This window comes from Kwoniella mangroviensis (genome assembly GCF_000507465.2).
Source record: "Kwoniella mangroviensis CBS 8507 chromosome 1 map unlocalized Ctg02, whole genome shotgun sequence".
Lineage (NCBI taxonomy): Eukaryota > Fungi > Basidiomycota > Tremellomycetes > Tremellales > Cryptococcaceae > Kwoniella > Kwoniella mangrovensis.
Window position 1 is genome coordinate 4,440,871 of NW_027062534.1, and position 13,842 is coordinate 4,454,712.

At 45.1% G+C, this 13,842-nt stretch overlaps 4 protein-coding genes across 4 annotated transcripts; 1 reads left to right on the forward strand and 3 right to left on the reverse strand.

Moving 5' to 3' along the window:
- Positions 1 to 1,089: 1,089 nt before the first annotated feature.
- On the forward strand, positions 1,090 to 2,766 carry I203_106777 (uncharacterized protein; the record flags this gene model as incomplete). The annotated part of the gene is made up of 7 exons (XM_019151098.1): positions 1,090 to 1,257; positions 1,307 to 1,478; positions 1,536 to 1,746; positions 1,808 to 1,920; positions 1,988 to 2,247; positions 2,317 to 2,513; positions 2,571 to 2,766. The coding sequence occupies 7 exons, from the start codon at positions 1,090 to 1,092 to the stop codon at positions 2,764 to 2,766; spliced, it is 1,317 nt and encodes a 438-aa protein (XP_018999666.1).
- Positions 2,767 to 3,053: 287 nt separating this feature from the next.
- Positions 3,054 to 7,367, reverse strand: I203_106778 (uncharacterized protein; the record flags this gene model as incomplete). The annotated part of the gene is made up of 13 exons (XM_065518051.1): positions 3,054 to 3,286; positions 3,357 to 3,475; positions 3,523 to 4,016; positions 4,068 to 4,135; positions 4,191 to 4,474; positions 4,533 to 4,622; positions 4,686 to 5,405; positions 5,459 to 5,504; positions 5,561 to 5,632; positions 5,691 to 6,408; positions 6,471 to 6,568; positions 6,621 to 6,723; positions 6,789 to 7,367. 13 exons carry the CDS (start codon positions 7,365 to 7,367, stop codon positions 3,054 to 3,056), a joined length of 3,624 nt encoding a protein of 1,207 aa, XP_065373355.1.
- A 449-nt stretch (positions 7,368 to 7,816) lies between these two features.
- On the reverse strand, positions 7,817 to 9,956 carry I203_106779 (translation elongation factor EF-1 alpha; the record flags this gene model as incomplete). Its single annotated transcript, XM_065518052.1, has 11 exons — positions 7,817 to 7,848; positions 7,982 to 8,061; positions 8,111 to 8,181; positions 8,238 to 8,350; positions 8,409 to 8,510; positions 8,664 to 8,672; positions 8,743 to 8,802; positions 8,870 to 8,902; positions 8,958 to 9,217; positions 9,289 to 9,748; positions 9,803 to 9,956. The coding sequence occupies 11 exons, from the start codon at positions 9,954 to 9,956 to the stop codon at positions 7,817 to 7,819; spliced, it is 1,374 nt and encodes a 457-aa protein (XP_065373356.1).
- A 2,314-nt stretch (positions 9,957 to 12,270) lies between these two features.
- Positions 12,271 to 13,694, reverse strand: I203_106780 (uncharacterized protein; the record flags this gene model as incomplete). The annotated part of the gene is made up of 3 exons (XM_019151101.1): positions 12,271 to 13,129; positions 13,216 to 13,582; positions 13,667 to 13,694. The coding sequence occupies 3 exons, from the start codon at positions 13,692 to 13,694 to the stop codon at positions 12,271 to 12,273; spliced, it is 1,254 nt and encodes a 417-aa protein (XP_018999669.1).
- Positions 13,695 to 13,842: the final 148 nt, after the last annotated feature.

Here is a 13,842-nt window from a genome sequence, read left to right on the forward strand (position 1 = left end):
AACCTATGCATATATGAGTTGGGGTCTGGATGGAGCGTCTCCATTATACGACAGATTGGAGAGACATTGAAGCAGTGCAAGAAAGAGCGATGCTGTGCGGTCTTTCAATTCTGGACAACAATACATGCATACACGGTTATAACCTCTGCGCCCTTTGTAACGTAAAACCACTCGTCCTTGCCGCCATGGTCTGGTTTGTTAGCGTGAACTCTTTCCAAGTTAGCGCGCCCTGAAACCGGTGGACGTGATCCGAAGGAAACATCAATTGCGAACGATGATAGGAATAGATTTAACACGCTAAATGTATTGAGGTAACAACACTAAACATCTCTTACTCTCGCAGTCAACAATAAGATACATGTCTCCGTGTGATGTAATAGAGCATACCCCATCTGAGCTTGGATGCTTGTAACGCAGTTCAATTTGAAAACCCACCATGTTCAGCCCAGTCCTACTTAGCGGATCGTCAATTGCGGTTCTGCCCTGGGCTATGGGCTCCGGGGACGACCTTGCGAGGATAGGTCCTCACGTTCGTTCAACATGGATCACATAAAAGTGAAGCTACTGTATGTGGGATTTTCTCATCACACAATACCTTGGCACACGTGCAATCAAAGGTATATCTCCAATTTTCCCATTTCTTGGTATCTTGTAAACAAACATACCAAGACTGGACTGGGCAGGTCAACAAGCCGTGTCAACCATATATTTAGTCAGAGAAGGACCGAGATATCCATTGTGATCTCCTTCCGACACCGGAACCGCAACATAAAGGTTGATCGGTAACATTACCACACCAACCTCCTCAACTCCTTTGTACCTTGAAACAACCTTCGTCACAGATATATATACCCTACCCTATCTTTCTCAAGTTAGTTAGGTATATAAAAAGATCAAAAAGGCGTAGTCACCTCAAGGCAAAAGCAACTTTCGCTCTTTCCCATCTCATCTCACATATCCTCCTTCCCCTATCCTTAATCACTCCACAACGACCTACTCCAATCTATTTAACCAATCCTTCACCTGAACTTGTTGATCTCAAAACGCAACACAACACTCATTATATCACATCATCTCATCTTTGTGGAAATGTTACTCCTCTCAGCACTTGTATCATCGCTCATACTCGGATCTAGCGCACAAGCTGCTCCCGCTCCTACCAATCTTACTCGATCTTTGTCCTCGGTATCGCAAAGAAGTGTCAACACAGGATGGGATTATGGTCAAGAGAAAGTCAGGGGTGTCAATATAGGTGGTGTGAGTGTTATTTCATCCCTCTTCGAGACAGAGCTAATCATGATCATAGTGGCTCGTACTTGAACCGTTCATTACCCCATCGTTGTTCGAGCAAACTGGTAATAATGACATCGTAGATGAATACACGTTCTCTCAATACCAGGATAAAAGTGTCGCTCAATCTGCCTTGAAGAAGCATTGGGATAGTTGGATTACAGAAGATGATTTCGCTCAGATCGCTGGTGAGTCCGTCAATTCTGGTTTTAGCCCAGAACAAAGCTGACTGGCAAATGTTATAGCCGCCGGTCTGAACCACGTTCGAATACCCATCGGCTATTGGGCATATGATGTATCGGGTGGTGAACCATACATCCAAGGTCAAGCGGATTACCTCGATAAAGCTATTGGATGGGCAGGCAAACACGGTATCAAGGTTATGGTAGATCTGCATGGTGCTCCTGCTTCGCAGAATGGTTATGATAACAGTGGACATAGAGGCAGTGCCAATTGGTAAGTCTGCCTCCAAACGATCAAAGGATTTGAAGTGTATTGAGTTGATTGTCGTGAGTAGGGCTACCGACAACAACAATGTTGTCCGAACCAAGAACGTAATCTCTACTTTGGCTAAGAAGTATTCTGATCCATCATACTTTGGTGTAGTCACCATGCTTGCTCTCTTGAATGGTCAGTGTCCCCATTTGTATCATGATGCAACACTGCAGTATACTGACCATAGGCATGGTTGATATAGAACCCGCCACATACATGAACGATCAATTTCTTCAAACCACTCGTCAATACTGGAAAGATGCCTACGGAGCCGCCCGATACCCATATGGTAACTCTGATAAATCCGGTTTGGTATTAGTCATTCACGATGGATTCCAACCATTATCGACTTACCAAGGGTTCATGTCTGAACCAGATTACGAAGACGTATTCCTTGATACTCACAATTATCAAGTATTCAATGATGATTTCGTAAGCTGGAATTGGGATCAACATGTCAAGGTGAGTCTTCTTTCCATCTAGTCAGCCTCAGGCATGGTGACAAAGCTGATTGTAATTCTGGTTGATTAGGGAATCTGCGATAAAGCCACTACATACTCTCAATCACCCATGTGGCTCGTCGTAGGCGAATGGTCATTGGCTACTACAGATTGTGCGAAATACCTTAATGGTAGAGGTATTGGAGCGAGATACGATGGTACTTACTCTGGTTCTTCATATCATGGTTCATGTGATGACAAGTCCAATGACGTATCAAAGTATTCTAGGTGAGTCCACGATCTGGATGATTTCGGTGATCGTTGCTGATATCCGGCTGTGAGCAGCGAATACAAGGAATTCCTTCGTAAATTCTATGACGTCCAAGTCCAGACATACGAGAACAATGGTCAAGGATGGATCCACTGGACATGGAAGACCGAGTCAGCTGCTGACTGGTCTTACCAGAGTGGTATCAAGAACGGCTTTATCCCATCCGATCCCACAAACCACAAATACTCCTACCAATCTCTTTGTGGATAAGCCATGGGAAATAGAACATAGAAAGATAGAGATTAGATTTGTGTATCCAGTGTCGCAAACGGACAAAGACGGACGGACGGACATTTATGAACAGTGTACTAGGACACTTTTTGATAGTAGAAACTGATGTCATAATAGAATAGATCATTCATACGAGTATACCGCGCAATTGCATTTGCTGAGATGCATATCCCTAACATCCTCTACCTCGTTCATTATGTTTGAGCTCTCAACGAAGTACAGACTGATGAAGTCGAATGTGAATGCATACTTACGTTAGACTTTATTCAGTACGGTTTAGCCACCTCTCTTTCTCTCAAGAAACCAAGTTCGTCCTCTTGTAGATCCTCATCTTCAGGTAATTCCAGCAACGCCCCTTCGTCCTCCTGAGCGTCGAAATACCTTTCGAAGGGTACACGTGATCTGATTCCACGTTCCATCATGAGTTCTGCCCACTCTTTCAGTTCACGCGTGGTGTAGTGTGGTTGAAGAGATGGTGAAAATGGTAAGAGGTATAGAGCTGCAGGTAATCAGAACATCAGATCGTCAGTCTTACATCAAAGGTAGGAAGAAGTGCATGAAGGACATACGTTTACAACCTCCCAGAGAAGCTACAGCTCGATAACATAGTTGTTTGGCAGTTTGTTGTCTGCCCATCAAACATTCAAATTCGATATACAGCATCCACAGAGCAGCTGAGTATTTCCCGCTGCAGCATTATTAGCCGATGTTCGCCATGTAGTGGAATGTACATACCTCGATGAGTTTATACCCTTGTCCAAAGCCAATCTGACCCTCTCAGCACCAGTACCACCCTCATCCCAAAATGTCCGATGTGAAGAGACAGCTTCTGCCCATATAGCCCATAGGTGGACCACCAACCCACCGTTACTCCCTCGTTGAGACGTCAGATCCGCGATAAGTCGCTGCACTCGACCGTAAACTCTCCCTCCTAGTTCACCGTACAGATAGAGTGAGAGGAAGGACGTGTTGTTGGGAAAAGATGAAAGGGCAAGTTCGAGAGTGTCTCGAGACATTGATGCGGGGGACGAATGTCGAGTTGAATGGAGATAGAGGATCTTGGTGAGCAGCTGAAGAGTAAATTCGGCTTCGCCACCAGAAAGTGAAAGCGTTATAAGGTGGTTGAGCAAGAACCATCTAGTCGAATCCATTCCCTCGGTCAGATAGTGGAACAAGGATTTCAACAATAACTGGCTTGGGGAATAGGGCGATTGCGTATTCAAGTAGAACTGCATGAATAGTCAGTAAGCTGCAGTCGCCTATTCGATATATTAGCTCACCTGCCTCGACTTCAGCATGGCAACCGATGGGGGTTGACCGGGAGATCGGTCAGGTGCGAGATATTCGGCTGGAATCACGATCCTGTTAGCACAGGCTTCTGAAAGACGCCTCGTGGAGCTCACCAAGACGATCTTGTCCCACGCCTGCAGCTAGTACAACCACTTCCAACGACCTTGCTTCATCTGCAATCTCAAACTCCATCTCGGCCCATCCAGCCCATAGATCTAATTCGTCCTCGGTCACCACTCCATACGACCGAACAGCGATAGCAGCTTGAAGAGCAGTAACATAAACCGTTCTTGCTGATGGGACGTTGCCTCTTTGCCGTTCCAAACGAGCATAGCCATCCCATAGAAGCACATTATCCCTATCAGAAGCGAGGACTGACTTTGCAAACTTGACGGCACTATGATATTGGCGTCAGCTTGTCACGTCCTGGATTGGGAGTATACCTGAAAGCTCACCCTTTAGCAGACACAGCAGATTCAAATGCGAATGAATCCAACGTGAAAGCTGGATCCGGTACAAGTGGCCTGAGGATTTCGAAGATATTTCTATTGCGGTCCATCAGCATTTTCGAGCCGACGTGTAAGATATCACAGGTCCTTTGCACTCACCTAATGAGATCAACATCTAAAGCCGCAACATCTACTGCATCCATATCGGTGAACCAGCTTCCCTTCCTCCCTAGAATAGTACTTCTATCCTGCAGCCAGCATTTGACCGGGCTTTCAAACGGATTGTCTAATCCCCTTGTACGTTCAGGATCCATAGGTTCGCCGCCAACGGTCTGCCAAGGTAGTCTTTTGGAGCTTTGTCGAAGTGGCCAGAATGCATTTCGCTTAGCTGGATTATGCGCTAGTGTCCATTGCAAATGAGGATCATTGGTTGCAGGGGATGAAGAAGGTATGTCAGGTGGAGTAAATGGCAATCCAAGGAAGTTTAGGAATGCGTAGATGAGCTGTAGGCGAACTTCGGGAGAGTTGATGGAGAATAAAAATGGACGGATATCACTGAAAAGGATAATATGATATGGGTCATCTTCCACTTCTTCATTCAAGTCGGTAGCCCGACCGGGCATAGAGTAATTCGATTCAGCGTGAAGCTCGGCTTCTAACCATTTCTCGAAAGGATCTTCGGATGAGTGTGTCAGAGGTTTGAGAACCTGGGCTGAGGGTACAGCGGAAGGAGCAGTATTCTTCCAGCCTTTTGAGCCAGGTTCGCCTATCCTCGGGGCTTCAGTATCCCAGAATTTCTCATATCCATCTAAGATATCGTCAAATCGGGTAGGGGCTGAAGAAGGACTAGTACGTAGATGATCGGGTTTGAAGAAGGTTCTGTCGTGGATGCATCAGCGGACTGCCATAAAAATCTTACATCCCAGACTCACATTTCCATGATAGCTTGGAACATGGCCAGGGCTCTTTCGGTATACCCTGCAAGGCATGTCAGCTGCATTATCGGATCTGAAGCATCACAAAAGAAAGCTCACCAGCTTGTTTCAGAAATAGACAAGCTCTCAAAAAGAGATACACCAGATTTTCCTCTGTTGCTTGAGTGTCACCTGTTCCGGATCGATCAGCTTGTTTTGCATTCTTCAAGGGTTGGTTAGCTGGACTCACCATGGCTGTTCTCTTTCAGCTTTCCGATGCATTCCTCGTATACCTCCACCACTTCGTCCACCCCACCTCCATCGCCCTTCCCAAACCCATTCCCTTCTCTCCAAGTGATATAGCCTAACCAGAGATCCATCATATCCACCTGATCGTTTTTCTCACTCAACTCTCTCAAAACGTTGTTCCACCTATTCGTGACTTTGTCATTGGGCCAGAACTGTTCGGCTGCTTGTAAGTATGCTAGATGCAGTTTTGTCGAATTGAAATTAGCTTCTTCAGCATCTAACGCTCGAGACAAGATTGACAAGGTGACTTCTGCTTCCGCTCGTGTTTTGCTTGATATCTGAGCGACATCCGATCTCGACGTAAGATCAGGCGAGAGTTTCAGGTGTAGTTGAGAGTATTTGATCCATCTGTCTATATCACCCCGATGAGATTTGAGGTATTGCTCAGTATCCACTGTTTCTCTACGTACTTCCTCTTCGAGTGTGGAGTACGATCCGATAGCCCCTTGTATCTCAGCCAATTCCAAATCTTCATCCTCTTGTGGCTGATGTATGTCTCGATATGAAGGTAAATCCGTCGCCTGGCGAGCAGGTTTTAGGTCGAAGTCGATATAAGGTGCAGATGAATCAAAAGCTTGATCGTCCGACGGTAGAAGAAGTATACGTTGGAGGTGCTGCGAAGCCGCTGGTTGGGTTTGACGGGAATTATATCGAGGTACCTGACAATAACAAGGTCAGCTAACACGTCGAAGTCAGGTGTGTATATAAAAGCTGAACACACGTAAGGTCTACCCATTGGCGCTATTTCCACCCCTTTCTGAGTCCTATCTCTTGAGTAGACTATGCGAAGGCCTTCGTTCAAGCCTAATATCCGGTTTTCTGCGATCATGTACGTGAGCGGCATTGACGCAGAAGGCAGATTATCACTTACTCCCGTCTCTGTAGTATCTCGGCGCACTAGCTGACGAGGTACTTCCATACCTTACAGCATCCCTATCTCCCACGGTATCAGGAAAGAAAGAGGTAGAAGGAGTCTGATCACTTCGTCAGCTACTTTGTGCAGGGATCATGCACGGAAGCTGAACATGCATCTACTCACTGTATCTATCCCTTCATCCTTAACTGTCGTTACACTCTCGTACCAGGACAAACCATCAGCCTTATCAGTTGCTCTTCCTTCCTTCCTCTTGTCTGACCGTATTGTCCCCACACCACCTCCTCTGATTAAGTCCATAGCCTTCTCTCTTTCTTTCCGACGTCTATCCTCTTTATACCTTCTTTCTGCAGATCTATCTCTATCCTTGTGGCGGTCCTTGGATCTACCTCTATGCTGGCGTTTGTCCCTTTCTCTACTCCTTGGCCTATCTCTCCGCCTTTCCTTCTCCCTCGTATCATCTCTATCCCGCTGATGCTGGTCAGACCTATTTCGCTCTCTATGTCTTCTATCATGATCATTGTCTCTTCGGATGCCAATTCTACCATCTTCTTTATCTCTTCTCTTGGATCTGTCATCATCATGGGATGGTGAACGTGATCTTCGCTTTGACCTCTTCGGCGCTGCCAATTCTGGAAAAGATCCAAAGCTGGGTACAGGTGCTGGACCGGCAGGTCGAGAGGGACCAGCTTCAGAGCCAGCTGAGAAGTCAGGAAAAGATGAGAAGCTCGGGGTGGAGGTCATTCTGTGCACCTCCTTCCGGCTTTTGCTTTGGCTGTGGTGTCTTGACTTGCTATGCTCAACAGAGATGTGTCGTGATAATGTGGACGATGAATGGAATTCAATCATAGAACTTAGAAGAGCAACTCATGACCTCCACTCTCGACTTTCCCAGACTTTACGTAATTAGCAACAGTGGCACTCTCACCTCCGTCAATTCCATCGACCTACTCATAGCCTTCATCTCGAAACGTTCTCTAGGAGAGAAGGGTGAATGTGGAATATAGAAATACGATACAAGGAAAGGCTGGGTTAGTTGAAGGATAGTGCTTATGGATATGTATCAACGGCTCATCTTCACGAATGCATGATGTACGGAATTAAATATAAGAGGAGAAAAAGGTAAAACAACTCGAATTCGATGAGATCCAATCAAGTGATTTCGTCCCATGTCGTTGGTCGGTTTATACCGTTTACTTCTTCTTCGCACCGGCCTTCTCGGCGGCTGAGGGAGATAAGATGAAACAAAGTCAGCCAAGGCCATATCATCACATGGAAGCAAGGGGCGAGGCGAAGGAAGGGTGTAGTTTATGATCGACGTTGAGAAATCGATAGATGATGAATAAAGCTCTACCCACCCTTAGTGACCTTTCCTCCCTTTCCATCAGTCTTTTCCACTGTCTTGATCACTCCAACGGCAACGGTTTGTCTCATATCTCTGTTGAAAGAAGTCAGCACTATCCAGAGCTTAAAGCGAATGTACTTACCTGACAGCGAATCGACCAAGAGGAGGGTATTCGGTATAAGCTTCAACACAGATGGGCTTTTGGGAAACGAGCTAAAAATTTTCAGTCAGCGCGATGAAACACAAGTAGAATGAAAGGTCCCACGTACTTTCACAATGGCCGCATCACCGGACTTGACGAATTTAGGGTTGGCTTCCATGACCTTACCAGTTCGTCGGTCAATCTTCTCGATAAGTTCGGAGAATTTACAGGCGATGTGTGCTGATTAACAACAGTACGTCAGCTCCGATTGGAATCTTTACTGGCAGATGACACTCACCAGTGTGACAATCCAAGACAGGAGTGTAACCAGCACCGATTTGACCAGGGTGGTTAAGGACGATGACTTGGGCGTTGAAAGAGGCGGCTTCCTTAGGAGGATCTTGTTTGCTATATATTGGCATTAGTAAAGAAGAGACCATAATGGGGATTTTGGCGAAACTTACGTGTCTGTATAGAAAATGAATCAAACAACAGTTGTCAACAGAAACACGAGATGAGGTATAAGCTAGGAAGGGAAGGAGAGGATACTCACCACCACAGACTAAAGGAAACAAGCGATTAACAGTTGTCAGCAAGATCGTGCGCAAAGGGTGAAAGGATGAAAGGCTCACCGTTTCCTCGTCGGATATCTTTGATGGAAACGTTCTTGACATTGAAACCGACGTTGTCTCCTACATCGTGGTAAGAAAAGATGTCAGCAGGAGTCTGCAGACGATAATAAGAGAAAATCGAACTAACCGGGAAGACCTTCGGGGATTTGTTCGTGGTGCACTATTGAAACAAGTCAGCAATGATCAACCAAGCGCAGGAGAGACTTGATAATTACTTTCCACACTCTTTACTTCTGTGGTAACGTTAGAAGGAGCGAAGGTTACAACCATACCAGCCTTGATGACACCGGTCTCGACTCGACCGACGGGCACCGTACCGATACCACCGATCTTGTAGACATCTTGGAGAGGAAGTCGGAGAGGCTTGTCGGTAGGTCGGGTAGGGGGTTCGATAGCGTCAATGGCGTCGAGGAGGGTCTTACCCTTGACTTGACCGGCTTTGGTTTCCTTAACCCATCCCTTGTACCAAGGCATGCTATGGGACGAAGCGAAAGGGACATCAGCAAAAGTGCCACACTCGAATGTGGCGAATTTTTTTTCACTTACTTGGTGGATTCCTCCAACATGTTGTCACCGTGCCAACCGGAGATTGGTACGAAAGCGACGGCCTTGGGGTTGTAACCGACCTTCTTGATGAAACCGGAAGCTTCCTTGACGATTTCGTTGAATCGGTCTTCGGAGTATTTACAGGTGTCCATCTTGTTACAAGCAACGATAAGTTGTCTGACACCGAGGGTGAAGGCGAGAAGAGCGTGCTCTCGGGTTTGACCTTCCTTGGAGATACCAGCTTCGAATTCACCGACACCGGTGGCGATGATGAGAATGGCACAATCGGCTTGGGAAGTACCAGTAATCATGTTCTTGATGAAATCTCTGTGACCAGGAGCATCGATAACGGTGACTTGGTATTTAGGAGTCTCGAATTTCCAAAGAGCGATATCGATGGTGATACCTCTCTCTCGTTCGGCCTTAAGTTTGTCCAAAACCCAAGCGTACTTGAAGGAGGCTAAAGCGAATATATCAGCAATGATCACCGAGAGAAAGAGAAGACTATACTCACATTTACCCAATTCAGCGGCTTCCTTTTCGAACTTCTCGATGGTTCGCTTGTCGATACCACCACACTTGTAGATCAAGTGACCAGTGGTGGTGGATTTACCGGAATCTACGTGTCCGATAACGACGACGTTGACGTGTGTCTTGTCTTTACCCATTTTGGATTTTTCTATTGGACAGGATTCAAGTCAGCAAGTGAAGACGCGTGAAAGTCATGGACAAAGGAGTCAAGGGAAGGAGGAAGGAGGGTTCCTTATCGCTACTTTCCATCACCTGTGCACGATATGTAGCAAGCAGGTTACAATGGAAAAGTGCAAAGGAAAGAATGGTAAAGGGAGGATGTGAAGGAAGTGATCGAGTTCCACGCCACCGACGCGGTCTTCCGTCTTATTCCTCTTCAACCACTTCCACCATTCCCACTCGGATTTCGCAGGCACCAAGGCGTCTGATCAGACCAAAGAACACTTCGTACTCACATATGTTTTGTGCTTAGAGAGAAGGAGGGAGAGTGATAGAGAGATAAGACTCTTTTTAGGTGAAGAAGAAAAGAGAAAGAAAGAAGGAAAGGGGGAACGAAACGGTTGTGGTTTGTGGAGTATATGATATCTTTGGGTTACGATTCAATTTTTGGGATAAAATGATTTAATTATCATTTTTAACAGGAAAATCTTTTCGTTTAGCTCATCTAAAACGCCGTCAGAAGTTGTCCGAAAGTGGCGCGAGCTTCTTCAAAAACGTTGTATGACCGACCCCCCTTTTTTCCTTATGTTTTAATTACGATTTCTGGCTCCTGAGGCTTCTGATCATCAGAAGAGCCTTCTAATCATTCTTAATCCTCCAAGTAGAAGAACCCTATACCAAAAAACACCCTGGATACCTTTCTAGATGAGCTCCAGACTCCAGAAGTCTCTAGGACCTCCACCAAATCTGTCCAGCGACGTGGAAGGGCCTCATGACGTTTGGGTACTCTTCATCACTAAAATCACAAGTCTAAACCTCCACAGAGCTTGGGGATATGACCACTGTTCACCCTAAACGGGTTTTGCATGACTTTACATAGATGCATTCAGAGCTAAGCGGCAAGGAAGATGAAATTTTCATTTTTCGTTGAAAGACAATCCAAATCATGAACGAAGCACTAACGAGTCAAGTACGAAGTAAGAAGTACGAAACAAACTTTTCTCAACAGCAAATACAGTGGCGAATCCATACCACCGCTTTATCCATCCACTCTTGATGGAAGGAAAAGGTTTTTCACATGATGGGTCGTGTTGTCATGGAGCAAACGCTGGTTGTGTGCCCCTTCGAACGATTTAAGCCACTAAATTCTCCGTAATCGCCGGATCCGGATAAGATTGTGTATCTGTGTGTGCGTGTGTGAATCTGTGTGTAGATGATCGATCAATCCCGTTTCATCACGAGGTAAATACCTTTGGACGCGATCCGTGATGCCGGTTGAACCATCATTGAACCACGTTTTACCATCCTTTGGTGTACTAGTAATTTTCATAATCCTTATCTTGCCGAGTCCGCCGAACGTGGCAACTGGATGCATGCATATTGGATTTCAGCGAGACGATGATACGTGCATAACGACCTGTGAGTAGTCAAGTCAAGGTGATCGCGATACCTAAAGGTAAGTATGTCATTGTCCTATCTGAGATCCAGGTAGTAAGATGGTGTTTGAATCTTCGTCGAATTCTTCAACCGAATATGTCCCATACGAAGGTTCTAAATGATCAATGATCATGAATCATCGAACATGAATTGATCTCTCGTTGGTGCGATTGAAAGCAAACCATTCTCAAGAAGATAGTCATTCACACATACCTCATCTTAGAGGTAACCTATCTTTCTCATCCATGAGAGCCGATCACTGAGAAATCGAGACCAACAATCCACTTGGTGAACAGGGTATCATATACATGCCGTACCTATAGCATCAAAGGCATCTACTTTTTACCTTTCTATATAACATACATCTTCGATCAGATACACATGAGATGGTGTAGTTCTAACCGAACAAACCACTATAAGCAGATACATCCACCTCTTACTGACCACCCTCAAGGCGGATGTATTGTGAACATCTTCGCAATGATCTTCTCATATGCTCGAGTATATTGTATGAGAATGGAATGACTTACCATAAATTAGGTATAAATTCTGCCTAGTACATGTCTCACGCATCAAGTGTGAAGCAAGTTTAACTGTGCAGGATCAACTTGTCTGTTCAAGGAGTGGTGTCTAGTATGTATATGAAGCAACGCATGCATAAATGATTCACCAAGAACCCATATCTACATTGCAAAGAAAACTTAGTGAAACAACATGAAATAATGTATTGATTGATTAGAACCAAAATGCACGGAATATACGGAAAGAAATCGGTCGGCTTGACCTATAATTATGATATCGAATAACTTAAAAGCTATTCAAGGTGAAGATCCTTACGATGATTGATCAAGGAGTCTACGAAGATGGACTCTTCGACTTCTTCTCTTTCTTGTCCTTTTTCTCTTTCTTATCCTTCTTTTCCTTTTTCTCCTTCTTAGACTTGACCTCTTTCTCTTCCTCCTCATCGCGCTTACGTTTCTTCTCCTTCTTCTCTACTTCCACACCGACCTCAGCCTTCTTAGCTTTCTTTTCCTCTTTCTTACGTTTCTTCTCTTCCTTTTCCTTCCTCTTCTTTTCCTTCTCATCAATCTCTCCAGCATGTTCAAAGTCATGTACATGCTCAGCAGCGATATGTATAGGATCTTCACCTTCTAAAGCTGTGGGCGTACTCGTTCCTGAATCATCTTTTTTCTTATCCTTTTTCTCTTTCTTCTTCTTCGAAGGTTTCTCCTTCTCTTTCTCTTGATCCTCATCAACAGGTCCAGAAGAAGGATCAAATTCCACTTGTTCTTCATTACCAAATTGCATTTTCTGACCTTCCCAAGCTGTACCTCCTATAGGTTTACTCGATGATGAAGAACCACTCAAATGTTCTAAACTACTGGAAGGTAAATCATTGATTTTAATATCTGTTGATCCTCCAGAAGCGTTCGCAGCAGCTTGACGAGCAGCCATTTTCTCTCGCATCTTCTGTCTGAAGTAATCTGATACGGACAAAGTGGATTTGATGACTGTCTCGTCGGCAGTTCTTTCGTTCGTCGTTTCCGTGGAAGTTGAAATGGACGCTTCAGGTTGAGGGGTAGATGGAACGGAAGGGGAAGGTGAAGGTGAAGAAGTGGAAGGTAGTGATGATATGGGTACGCCTAATATCTCAGCTAAGGCTGCTGGTGATTGAGATGCCATTCGTTTTGAATTCAGGTGTTTCTGTCTTGACCTGTTTCCATGTACAGATCCTGATCAGCTTTATCTTCGTCTACATGTCAATGAATGAAATTCAGCGGATATTTCGGCTCGACTTACGCTATCCTATTTCTTATAACCTTATTCTCCTCCTTCTTAGTACTAGCCTTAGCTTCTACTTCAGGCGCAGGCACAGGCGAAGGAGAAGGCGAAGCACTAGCCGCAGCAATCCTTTTCAATACATCCTCTAAACCTCGTCCAGCTTGACCCGCTCCAGCAGCCATATCAGACCCATCTTTCCTGGCTCTATCCATACCTATACCTCCATTATCGGATTTCCTAATTACAGCGATATGATTGGGGTTCCCATCTCCCCCTGCACCCAATCCTCCATTCTCGTTCCATCCCAATGCGGTCATGTGCTTGTATGAGAATCTGGATTTGTCGTCGGACCATGTTAGATTACGGGGATCTAACCCAATTTTCTCTATAAAATCAATAGAATAGTTTAGTCCTATAAACATACGAGTTACACTTTCATACATAATCTTGTGCATGTAGATCGACTTACGCTTCACCTTACGTTCTGATAGACCCATCTTGAGATACTACCTGACTAGATGGATGGTGGATATGCAAGCGTAGTATAGAGTAAGTTATGCAGAGATAATCAACCAATCTCACCATGCAAAACAATACACGCGGGAAAAAGTTGAAATTTTGCGAAAACATGAAAATACTGGACCA